Genomic DNA, 12942 nt, shown 5'->3' on the forward strand with positions numbered 1-12942 from the left:
CTCGTTTTTCTGTGACTGTCTCGGGTAAACAGGTGTGGAAGATGCATGGACAGATATTGTGGATATTAATAGTAATAAAAATGATTTTGCAGTTCATAAATATGAAATCAGATGACCTGTCCAAGGCTGTATCCTACTTTACACACTGAGCTGTCATGATAGGCCCCAATCCTCCCCTGACCCTGAACTGGAGTAAGGGACTTTGAGAATGTTATAAATGGATGGAATGATGTTATGTTATGAACTGTCAGGTGAAAAAAAAAAAAATCCCTCAACTGTAACTGAGACAATACTGCCATCTATTGGGAAGAAAAGGCAAGTGACAAGTACAGATGTGAATTTTCAACCATTACCACCTTAATGGTAAGCAAATGACAAGCAGTTTGGAAATTCAACCTAAATGTGTCCCAAATGTTAATGTGATTGTTTAATTTGTTCTACTGGACAACAAAACTAGAAGTGTGGACGACTGGTGCTTTATCTTGCACATTAGTTTTTTTTGCCATGCAAATTTTTTCTGAATTGTAAAAACAATATCAGTAAGGTGTCTAAACTGTCACATGCTTAAAACACTGGCCTGGTGAATTAAGTGTACTCCATGCTTTACATTGTGCCCATTTTCTGGATGGTGATTAAAACAAAATAAAAAAAAAAAATTGCTAAGACAATTTGTGCTATGTATAGAAGATATAAGGGTCACAGCGAATAAAAAAAGGGTCTATCTCTTGATTCATTTCAAAATGTTGATTTTACATCCCAACATTTCCACTTTATTTTGCACCATAGTTCCCCCCACATTTAAATAACAATGTAAATTAGTTAAATGAAGTTCATTTATCTGTAAAATGTAATATAGAAGCTTTAATGTAAGTATAAATCTTAGTATTCTAAATGTTCAGAAAGCTTTATATATCATGAATTTAATGTATTCTGTGTGGCAATCGCTGCACATCTCGGTGTAAGAGGAAGTCTGCGTTTAAGAAGCATGTAGCAATTAATGTTTTGGTCGGGGAGCATGTAGATTTCAAAGTCTTTAACGTGCTAATTTAGTTACGAGGGGGTTTGAGAAACTCTAGTAAAGCAGACATTGATTTTAAGGTGGATTTTTCAACATTCTACTTTAATGACAAAATAAACAATGAGATTAAAGTGGAAATTTTTAGATTAATGTTGAAATTTTAAATTTATTCATAAGATAGTACACAGTAAAGAAAAAAGTTCTATTTATTTTTCTCTGTGGCCCCAATACTCTTCTGTAGTTATAGTTTTAAGACAGACAAAAAAGAAATGTTTTAATAAGTTTGAACTGCTAATTGAGAAAAACCAGTAACTAATGCAAGGTGCCTCCCTAGCTAGGGTCAACATTTCAAAAGTTAAGACATCTTTGTACACCAAAACAGCTCTGTTTTAATATTTTTTTGTGTTCCTAGAGCAAATGAGCAAAATACATTAGCTTATTTAGTTCATTTTACTAATTACGTGTGGAGAAATGATACCCTACCATGACTGTTTTTGAAAGTTCAGAAAATTGCCTGTTGAACTCCCAGAAAGGCAAGTTAAACACCAAGCATCATGTTTATTACACGCAGTAGGCATTCTGAAAGCAGCTGAAATTCTTCACAAAACATTTGCAGGTTGGAACATTAACCTTACATTAGTATGTCATCTTGCCATCATTCAGACAATGCACACATACAAATCAGCAGCCGAAGAATAATTTGACAGATATCTTTAAAGTCCACAAAATGGCTTCCTTTTATATAATTACAGTATTTTATTAATAAAGCTGGTAAAAGGTTTTTGAAATAGCATCTCCAATCAATGCAAAGTCCTAAATGCCAAGCCAGCAGCAGGTTACACCTTAGGAGACTACCAATGATTCATCTGTTCATTGGGGAGCACATTTTACACATTATTTAGAACCAACTGCAATTGTACCAACATGTAAAAGACGAAATAAAACAGAAAAACATTTTTTGTTGTTGGGTACTGCTTGCATCCATCATATAGTACAGCTAGAATCATCAATGTCCTCTTCAATTGACCAGTGAAATTCCTTGAATTTAACTAAACGTGTTTTATTAGAAAACGTAAAACGTTTAATAAAACTACTATGGATTTCAAAGGGCAATTCCAACCTAACTGGACACTTAACTGATTGAACTTTTTATTATAATATATAAATCTTAAGCATTTAAACAAATAAGTCACATAGTGTTCATTGCAGAAATCAAGTAGTGAATTTTGGGTTTCATCAAGCAATCAAAATAATCTAAAAGTGCATATTTTATCAACACCATTCAAAATGCCGAAACCAGCCAATAATTTTAACAATAAAGTTTTAAGGCTTTATAAAAACAATGTCAAGAAAAGAAATACATTTGTTCAAAAATGGAGATGCCTGCAGTGTAAACAGGGCTGTAGTTATAAATCAGTGCTTTTGATTCTTCAACTTCAGTTGTAAAGTGGTGAAAGTTTTTTCTGGCTGTTAAGAAAAGAATAATAATGATTATGAAATGGTTTCTTATTTAACACATATTTACTTATTCATAAGCCCCATTATTCTCAGGTTCATTTTTACATTTTTTCAAGCCAAAGGATAGAATATTTAAATAGAAAATCTGTGTTTGTGGTTTTATGTTTGCTGTAACAACAAAACAAAAAGCTGAGAGATTTTCTGTAATAGGAAACGAGCTGAGGAGACGTACTGACATTCTGACGTCATCTTTGCAACTGATATAGAAGCAGCTGGGAGTTGCTGAGAGTTTCTGCATTATCTGTGGTGTGAGAGTTAATTAGAAATACATTTTACTCCTATAAACTTGGGTTTTGGTTGCCACTAAGGAACAACGCTTTTTTCCCTTTAGAAAGGTTTTTTCCTTTTTTTTTCACCTGCACAGGAGCAAAAGCAGCTGGGTGTTTTGGGGGTACACTTGGAAAAGTTACTTATTACTTGTTACGTGTACTCACTTATTGTTTTTAATTTGTATTTGAACTAGTGTTGATGAGGCAGGGTTTATAGGCATCTGTACATAAATCATTAAGTAAGTAAAGCAGCAATAAATAGTTAATAAGTAATGCAAACAATGATTTCTTAGTTAAAAAAGAGCCACTGCTGTTTTCAAAGTAATAAAGAGGAAGGCTCGGTAGTGCGCAGGTAGGTGGCCAACATTAAGACGCCTGATCAGGTATAAAAGGCTGTAGGAACAGATAAGACAGTAGGAAACTAACTACGTAGTAAAAGATATTCACTAGGCTTTTATTTTTAATTTTTATAGATTGAACAGTTCTTAGCGGTCAAGAAGTTGAGCAGTTAAGGAGGACGACAGCGTAAGGGTTCATTAACACGAAGGGATACAAACAGTGCGAGTGGAAACCTTTTAAAACAGGAATTTAGGAGTGCTAAGTTAGGAGAACAGACAATGAAAAGTTAACCTCACTGAAGAACAAGCAGCAGACAGTCAAGAGGAAGAAGATTACAGGGGCTTAGGAGGCCAGAAAGTGTAAAATAGCTGTAGCAGTTCTATAAGCTACTTTCTTTAGCTTATATTTTAGCTTTAGCATTTAAACTAAATCATTTAATTTTAATTAAAAAAAAAATTAGTAATCCTACTCAAATTTTAACAATGAGTCCAGTGCAATGAACGTCCTATTGAATGTTGGACTTTTTAGATGACTGGAGTACTAGGGTGTTGTACCGTGTTAGTCATTATGAATGTAGTGAAAAGTCAAGCAAAATGACACCTTTTTTTGGATAACTACAAAGACTACAATATGCAAGCTTTCGAGGCAACTCAGGCCCCTTCGTCAGGCATTACATTATGATTACATCTTGCCTTAAGAAGGGGCCTGAGTTGCCTCAAAAGCTTGCATATTGTAATCACTTTAGTTAGCCAATAAAAGGTGTCATTTTGCTTGACTTTTCACTAGATGAGTGGAGGAAGTCATCAATGAGTGCTACATCTGCAGGAGATTCCAACTGATCCGGCATGTCAAGCTCAGGATCGCCGAGTTGGAGGTTGGCTGGTCTGCGCTGTAGTACAGAATTGGTGGATCTGGTGTGCACCAACCCCAGAAATGGAAGTGTCAAACCCTTTTCAGATCGCATGGTGTGCTGTCTTTTGGGTGCAGAGGTGGGAGACCTCCATGGATGGGTGGATAGGCTCTTGGCCAGAACGGGAGTGGATCCAGTTGTCTTTGTTCAAGTTGGAACAAATGGCATACATATGAAAAGTTAGTCAATTCTGCAATCCAAATTTAAAGAGTCAGGTGCCAGGCTGAGGAGCAGAACTGACAAGGTAGTCTTCTCTGAAGTTCTGCCTGTACCATGAGCCAGTCCAGGTAAGACTGAGGAGATTAGAAAGCTTAATGCATGGCTCAAATCTTGGTGCAGGATAGAAGAGTATAGGTTTATGGGGCAACAGAACTCATTTTGGGAACAGAAGGGACCTGTTCCACTACGATGGGTTACATCTGAATCGGAAGGGCACCAATGTGTTCAGGAACAGAATGAGTAGGTTAGTCAAGGATTGTTTAAACTTGGGAATGGATGGGCAGGGAGTTTAGGAAAGGCCAGGTTTAGAACTATACATGAATGAACAAACAATAGTGTAAAATTAAAATGCAATAGTGTAAAATTAAAATGCATAGTAATATAAATTCAAACCAAACATTTAAATGAAACAGTAAAAGGAGTAACACATTAAAAATGCTTAATGCTAGAAGTATCAAAAATAAAACAAATGAGTTGGATTTGTAAGTATAGTAACATAAGTATGATATTATAGAAATAATATAAACATGGCTAAATGATGGGGATGAGTATAACATCGATGGACACATTTTTTAGGAAGGATAGACAGAAAAGAAAAGGATGTGGGATTGTGGTTTATGTCAAACAGAACCTAAGCACAAGTTCTCCTCAGTTGGCCAATGAGCCCCATCTTATTGTGGACAAGTGCCTTGCCTGGAAAGCATTAGGGAAAGAGGCCTTATTTTAGGAGATATGATTTAGACCTCCCAATGCAGACATTAATTTCAACACACATCTTTTTAGCAATATTAAAAAGGCAAGTTTATTATAGTAACAACTATCCAAACATTAACTGGGATAACCTTGCAAATAGCAGACCACAACAGTAGGGGCCTCACATAAACGGTGTGTATGCACAAAAATGTTGCATACAGACGTTTCCACACTCACATAGCATTGTATAAAAACTAAACTAAAAGCACATTCTCACGGCAGCACAACACATTGCATACGTACATTTTCTGCTCATTTTTGCAAACTGGCAACACCCAGCATCAAAGCCATGCTACTGTTCCTGTGTGGTTTCCCTTTATTTTTTAGATTCACATCCCTGATGCGGCTTTATCAAATACACTAAAGTTAACCACATATTGTTTATAAATTTAAGGCATCTGATTGTAATTCATAACTTTTATGGACAGAATTTCTAGGCGCAGCCAGGGTGTTGAAGGGGTCCGGTTTGGTGGACTCAGGATTGGGTCACTGCTTTTTGCAGATGATGTTGTCCTGTTTGCTTCATCAGGCCGTGATCTTCAGCTCTCTCTGGAGCGGTTCGCAGCTGAGTGTGAAGCGGCTGGGATGAGAATCAGCACCACCAAATCCAAGACCATGGTCCTTTGCCGGAAAAGGGTGGAGTGCCCTCTCAGGGTTGGGGGCGAGATCCTGCCCCAAGTGGAGGAGTTTAAGTATCTCGGGGTCTTGTTCACGAGTGAAGGAAGAATGGATTGTGAGACTGACAGGCGGATCGGTGCAGCATCCGCAGTGATGCGGGCTCTGCATCGGTCTGTCGTGGTGAAAAAAGAGCTGAGCTGTAAGGCAAAGCCCTCAATTTACCAGTCGATCTACGTTCCCACCCTCACCTATGGTCATGAGCTATGGGTAGTGACCGAAAGAACGAGATCACGAATACAAGCGGCTGAAATGAGTTTCCTCCGCAGGGTGTCTGGGCTTTCCCTTAAAGATAGGGTGAGGAGCTCAGTCATCCAGGAGGGGCTCAGAGTAGAGCCGCTGCTCCTCCGCATCAAGAGGAGTCAGATGAGGTGGCTCGGGCATCTGATCAGGATGCCTCCTGGACGCCTCCCTGGTGAGGTGTTCGGGCACGTCCAACCGGGAGGAGGCCCCGGGGAAGACCCAGGACACGCTGGAGGGACTATGTCTCCCAGCTGGCCTGGGAACGCCTTGGGATTTTCCCGGAAGAGCTGGAAGAAGTGGCCGGGGAGAGGGAAGTCTGGGCTTCTCTGCTTAAGCTGCTACCCCCGCGACCCGACCTCGGATAAGCGGAAGAGGATGGATGGATGGATGATTGTAATCAACCTGTAACAATATAATGGTCCACGGAATGGCCAAACTATTCTGAATACCATAGCTACATTAGTGTTGTTACTCTCAGTGCACCACTCAGAGTGTTTTAAACCACTATATCTGAGTGTGGAATCACAGCTGTACAGCAGCTGATCGGAAAGCTCTATGGCGGATTGTGTCGAAGAGTGCAGAGGATTATCGGGATATAGCATCTAGCACTAGAGAACATTTATATCACAGACTGTCTCAGGCATGCCTATTTGAACTTGTCCCATTTGGCAAATGCTTTAGAGCCTTTCCTGTAGGGACCTCAAAGTTCAGAAACAGTTTCATCCCAAGACCTATAAATGCACCCAATCAGTCCATCAAGTGCTCCTGGTAGAACTGTTTGTACTTATAAATACAATTACCTTACTGTAAACTTTCACTAAAGTTGTAATACTGCACAACCTGAGCCACTTTATGAATCATTTGCACTATCTGCACTATATGTACAAGTATATTGTATTATGCTTTCATACTATATATTTTTCATTGTTTTTTTATCTTACTATTAATATTGTTATTTTATCATTTTATAGGAAAATAATTTATGGAGGATTTGCAAATTGAATCTCAATGTACCATACAATAACAAAAATTGCATTAAAGAAAGTATATTACATTATAGAGACAAAATTTTAACCATTTAAATAATGTATAAGAGAAAGAAAAGGAAGGACAGGAATTAGGGGTTGGTACATTTGAGACAGTACTGTACTGCTGCAATAAATTATTTCATAGAGGTTCACGCACATCCCAGCAAGAATCTAGGTGGAAGGCAGGAACAATCACTGGACAGGGCGGAAGCTCATCCACCACTATGCCACCGTGCCCCCTTGTTTAACACATGCTTTAATTCAATTTCATCATGAAAATTATATCAAGTATACATCTTAGTATTTAAATTGTTCAGAGAGTTGTAATATGAATGTAATGTATTCTGTGTCCTGTCGGAGTAAGAAAAAGCATATAGAAGAACACATACAATATGAAGCATTTAATGTGCTACTTTAGTTACAATGGGATCTGAGAATCTGCAGTAAGTTAAACATTGATTTTAACATTAAGTTTACAACATTCTACTTTAATGACAAAAAAAAACTATGAATTTAAAGTGGACATTTCAACCTCCGTACCCTAATATGCCATATTCCATATGACACTCAGATGGTGAGCTACAACTTGCCTTTTCATGGCAACTTTGATATCTGACTACTTCTTTTTTTATTTTGGGCACTGTGCGACTTTCTGAACTTGAATTGTTGAGTTTCTCCACCACTCTGTATCACTCGATCAACTTCCTTTTGTTGTTTATACCATTGCTTAAGCCAACAAATAGTACATTTTTTCTTGTCTCCACTTTACATTCGCTGAAATTCTTTTTTTCACATGCTTTTGCCATTGACTTTTACCCAAACACTGAACGGAAGGTGATATTTATTTTAATTTGCATATTAAAATTTGTACAGTTATGGGAGGAGTCAGGGTGGGACCAGGATTTATGGAGCTTAATTGTGTGGAAGTTGGCCTACACCACGGTTTTGTACATCTGAATTTTTTTGTGCATACACATATTTCTACTTTGGTCCTAACGCCATGTTTTAGTGTGAGTTCTATAAACGGCATTATGCATGAGGTCCCAGGAGTTTTTAGAAGTGATCAGTGACTCTTTTTTAACACAGTATGTTAAAGCACCAACGCTGGGTGAAGCCTGTCTAGATTTAGTATTTTGTAATGATCAGGATAGAATTGAGGATGTAGAGGTGATTGAACCACTAGAGCCACGTGACCACAATATAATACAATTCTTAGTGTTTTGCAAGAGTGTGGATGCAAAGACTAAAACTATTAAGGTTAAGTTTGGTAGGGCAAATTTTGAGCAAATGCGGCAATGTCTAAGAAGGATAGACTGGGATAAGCTTTTAAGTGTGGAGACAGTTGAGGAGCAGTGGAATAGGTTTAAAAATGTTTTACATGTAATGCAGGGTAGGTGCATACCTAAATTTGGAATTAATAGGAAAAAATAGTAAGTGGGTTAATAAAGAGTTAAAAAATAATTCCAATGTGAATAGTAAGGCCTATGTGAACATGAGGGCAACAATAAAGAAGATATTAGTGAAGCTAAAGGACAGCTGGAGAGGAATATAGCAGATGAGGCGAAAGACGACACAAAGAGATTCTTTCAGTATTTTAGTAGTAAAAGATCAGTCAAGGAAAAGGTGAAGTACATCAGGAATAGTAAAGGGGAATTAAAAAATACAAGCAGTGAAATCACTTTAAATAAGCATTTTTCTGAAGTTTTCATAAGTGAGAAAATAAATAACCTACTAAAGAGGTACTGATTGATTTGGAAATTGTAGAGGGAGAAGTACTGCTAAGATTAAATATGCTGAAATCATGCAAATCTCCAGAACCTGATAATGTTTACCCTTGAGTTCTTAGCGAGTACATACATATTTTTAGGAAGTCACGGCATACTGGGGAAATTCCAAAGGACTTGAAAATGGTAAATATTATCCCGTTATATTAAATGAGTGACCAAGCAGATCCAAGCAACTATAGGCCTGTAAGCTTAACGTGCACCACAGGAAAATTAATGGAAGGAATTATTAAGGATAAGACTGAGCAGCACATGGCAAGTACAGGAGTTTTTCTGAAAAGTCAGCCTGGGTTCAGAAGAGGGACATCATGTTTTACTATAGCTTATAGTATTATTTATCTGGACTTTCAGAAAGCATTTGATAAGGTACCACAGGAGAGGTTGGATATCAGACTTAAAGAAGCTGGAGTTCAGGGTGATGTTTTTAGATGTGTGAAGAATTGGCTCAAAAACAGGAAGCAGAGAGTTATGATGCAAGGAGTCTTATAAGATTTAGCTGATTTTAAGGGTGGTGTTTCACAGGGGTCAGTGCTAGGACCGCTGTTATTTTTAATACATATATATATAAATGATTTGGATAGGAATATAAATAACAAGATGGTTAAGTTTGCAGATGATACTAAGATAGGTGGACTGGCAGGTAATCTGGAATCCATAAAACTATTACAGCGGAACTTGGATAGTATACAGGCTTGGGCAAATTTGATGTCAGTAAATGTAAAGCATTACACATAGGAAGTAAAATGTTAGGTTTGAATACACAATGGATGGTCTGAAAATCAAGAGTACATCTCATGCTATCAACTTCCAGGCAGTGTTCAGAAGTCATTATGAAGGGTAACAAAACAAGTTCAAGTAGGTTATGCTCAAGCTTTAAAATGCACTGGTGAGGCCGCATCTGGAGTACTGTGTGCACTTTAGGTCTACAGGCTACAAAAAGGACATAGCAGCACAAGAAAAGTTCTAGAGAAGAGCGAATAGGGTATAGGGGGTGAATTATGAAAAAAGATTAAAAGAGCTGAACATTTTCAATTTAAGCAAAAGAAGACTAAAAGGTGACACAATTGGGAGTGTTTAAAATTATGAAAGGAATTAGATTAGGGGATTGAGACTGTTATTTTAAAATGAGTTCATCAAGAACAAGATGACAGTTGGAAACTTGTTAAGGGTAAATTTTGCACAAACATTACAGACACGGAATCAGCTACCAAGTTGCATGGCAGACAGTAAAACTAGGGATTTACAAAACTGGACTTGATTTTTTTTTTAGAAGAATTAAGTAGACTGGCAAGCTTTGTTGTGATGAATGGCCTATTCTCATCTCTAATTTCTAATAAGCTAAAAATCTTAATATTTATAGCACATAGCTAAAATGGTGTAAAAATGAATGCATGGAATATCCGATAATAAAGAAACTCAGAAAGTAGGCAGAAATAATTCATTTTTTTAAATCAAAATGGAGAATTTTATTTCCTTATTCTGCATTTCTTGGAGTTTAGTGTTCCGTGGACCACTGCCTAGATGGCTCATCAGAGCTGCCAAGTGTAATGTTTAGTCAGGCGACATTAACATACTGTACTGAGACAAGCCGTCTCTGGATTATTGCAAAACACCCCAGAATCACGGTCAAAAAGGCAGTTGGATGTCCTAAAGGAACTTGTGCAATAAAAACATTTATTTGAACCTGGGACTTGTGTTAACAGTGTGTGGCTTTGAGATGGCCCCTACAGGTCACAACATACTGTATATGTCCATCAAAGGTCAACATATATTAAATCCAAACCTGACTACCTCTGACAGGAAGCGAAAATTAAGCAGTGCTAGAAACTTCTAATAGGACAATTATCCAAAACAAACTGTACATCAAAATTAACAGACAAAATTCAATGACTACAAAATCGAGGTTTTGTAATGGCTGTCCCCTGACCTAAACCCAGTGAAAACATGTGGGATGATCTGAGGAGTACAGTGTTCAAAAATGTGGACCTCAAAATCTGAAGGACCTACTGAAATTCTGTTTCACATCCATTGCTACGTATTCTCCCGCCCCCCACCATAATATAAGACTTAGGGCAGTTATGGCAAAGGGGGCTACATAAAGTATTAAATGAAGAGGTAAAAATTATTTGAGAAAAATGTGTTTTACGGTAATAATGAATTGTTCATTTCAATTATTTCACTTCAATTAAAGGTTTCATTGCTGTTAATATGCTGAATGAAAGATGAAGAGTATAAACACTAAAGACTTTTTTCACGGATCATTTTGCATTTATTATACATTTAATTTTGTGTCAGTCTTTAATTCTTTGCAGTAACTGATAATCAAAATCAACTTGCCTTCATTTACAAAAAAGTCAGCCACATAAAATGTAGCCTTCACTGCAGTAGGTGAATGTGGAATGACAGGTTTTTCCCATTCATATGGATTCTTCTCTGGATGCCACTGGGTCCCATATATTGGATATTTATAAGCTTTAAAAGTACAAAAATCATCTTTTTATATACAGTATGTGTAACTTCATATTACAACATGTTTGTGCCAAAGCATAGTCAAAGTAATTAAATAAAACCAACGAAAAGTTCAAAATACATTAAGAACAATTGTGCAAAACTATTCATAGTTAGCGACAATTATTTAAAATATCTGAATTTCTTATTTATTTTGCAGTATTCGTACATGAAATGCTAGGAAATAAAAATGACCAACTGCAAAATAAAAACAAATAAATATCCCGCCTCCCACAATACACTACAATAAAAATAATTATTCTAAATCTCACTATCTATTTTGGGAACACAAAAGGAACCCTGCACACTCTCTGCCAGTTTTTCATCACACCATAATCGGTAAACCTGTTGTGCATAAACGCAAAGCACCAATGCACTACAGTAAACAATCACATGCATCTATTCTCTAAATCAGGGATTCCCAAACTCGATCCTGGGGACCCAGTGTGGCTGTAGGTTTTTGTTCCAACCAGATTCACAATCGGTGATAATAATTGATAACAACTGTTCTCATTTAATTAGCTGGTTTTTTTTAACTCTTCTCTTATTCTGCATTCAGAAAAACACAACAGTATGGTTTTTACATTTATAAGACATTTAGAAATAGTTCTATTTTTGCTAAAGCTATAAATACTTAAGTCTCTTTTGTTGTTTTCATATTTTCCCCTTTTCCTGTGTAGTTTGCTCCCTTCATTTAATCCTAATAGTGACAATTAACAACCAGCATAGCAAACACCCAGGATGATGAAAGCAGCAATGGCTTCAATGTCAGACCCCTAATCTACTCTATATTTGTAAAATCCTAAGCCTAAAAGTGCAACAATCTTATGTGACGTTTTTATGTCACTTTTTTGTCACACTTTAAATCAGGCTTATTTTAAAACCTATATATATATAGATATATATATATGTTTGCTATCAGTCTTTTCAGAATTTATCAAACTTTAATGTAATGTTGTTAGATTTTCAGATTCTTATTCGGTTTTTAAATTATAAACTAAAAAAATATTAAGAACTCACGTCCTACGAGACAAGACTTTGTGCCAAGAGATTTAACTACACACATGACAAAGACAGCTGCTGTACATGCTTTTAAATGTTAGAAGCACCGTGCAAGATGTAGATCACATGGCACGGCAGCAGCAGCAAGCCAGCAGCTGATCGAGCAAAAAGGAGGTAAAAAAAAAAAACTGTATTTGTTTCCCATTGTATCACCGTTTAAGAGGGGGTTTCGGTGGAGCGACTGCATCTCCTTGGGGTGTGTTCAGCCACCCTCTTCACAACGCGAGCAGCAGAGACGCAAAGTGGTTGGTGCGTAGTGCAGGCTATGGGGGTTGGCGAGTGAAGTGAGTAAATAATAGTAAATAATGAATTAAATAACCAGATCACCTGGAAACGCAGAATGAAAATTAGGTTGAAAATACTGTTAACAACTTAAAAAAAACTATATTGCTTATTACATTTTAATAAAAATCTACCAAACTTAGTTTGTAATTTCTACATTGACTCCCAAACACAGAAACTGGGAAATAATGACTCACTTAATTAGGCTAAGAGTCTAATGAAAAACTGAAGTTGGTTGGAACAAAAACCTGCAGCCACAGTGGGTACCCAGGATCAAGTTTGGGAACTACTGCTCTAAATAATTCCATATATATTATCAGTGTGCAGGTTTTAA

At 36.9% G+C, this 12942-nt stretch overlaps 1 protein-coding gene across 1 annotated transcript in view; it reads right to left on the reverse strand.

The window, feature by feature from the left end:
* Nucleotides 1-1708: 1708 nt before the first annotated feature.
* ggh (gamma-glutamyl hydrolase (conjugase, folylpolygammaglutamyl hydrolase)) overlaps nucleotides 1709-12942 on the reverse strand; it is a 51323-nt gene continuing 40089 nt past the window's right edge. The window contains exons 8-9 of the mRNA XM_039754575.1: nucleotides 11094-11228; nucleotides 1709-2485 (exon numbers count right to left, since the gene is read on the reverse strand). Coding sequence (XP_039610509.1) covers nucleotides 2364-2485; nucleotides 11094-11228 — 257 coding nt within the window. The 3' untranslated portion in view covers nucleotides 1709-2363. The remainder of the gene's footprint in view (nucleotides 2486-11093; nucleotides 11229-12942) is intronic.

The sequence above is a fragment of the Polypterus senegalus genome, chromosome 5 (assembly GCF_016835505.1).
Source record: "Polypterus senegalus isolate Bchr_013 chromosome 5, ASM1683550v1, whole genome shotgun sequence".
Taxonomy (NCBI): domain Eukaryota; kingdom Metazoa; phylum Chordata; class Cladistia; order Polypteriformes; family Polypteridae; genus Polypterus; species Polypterus senegalus.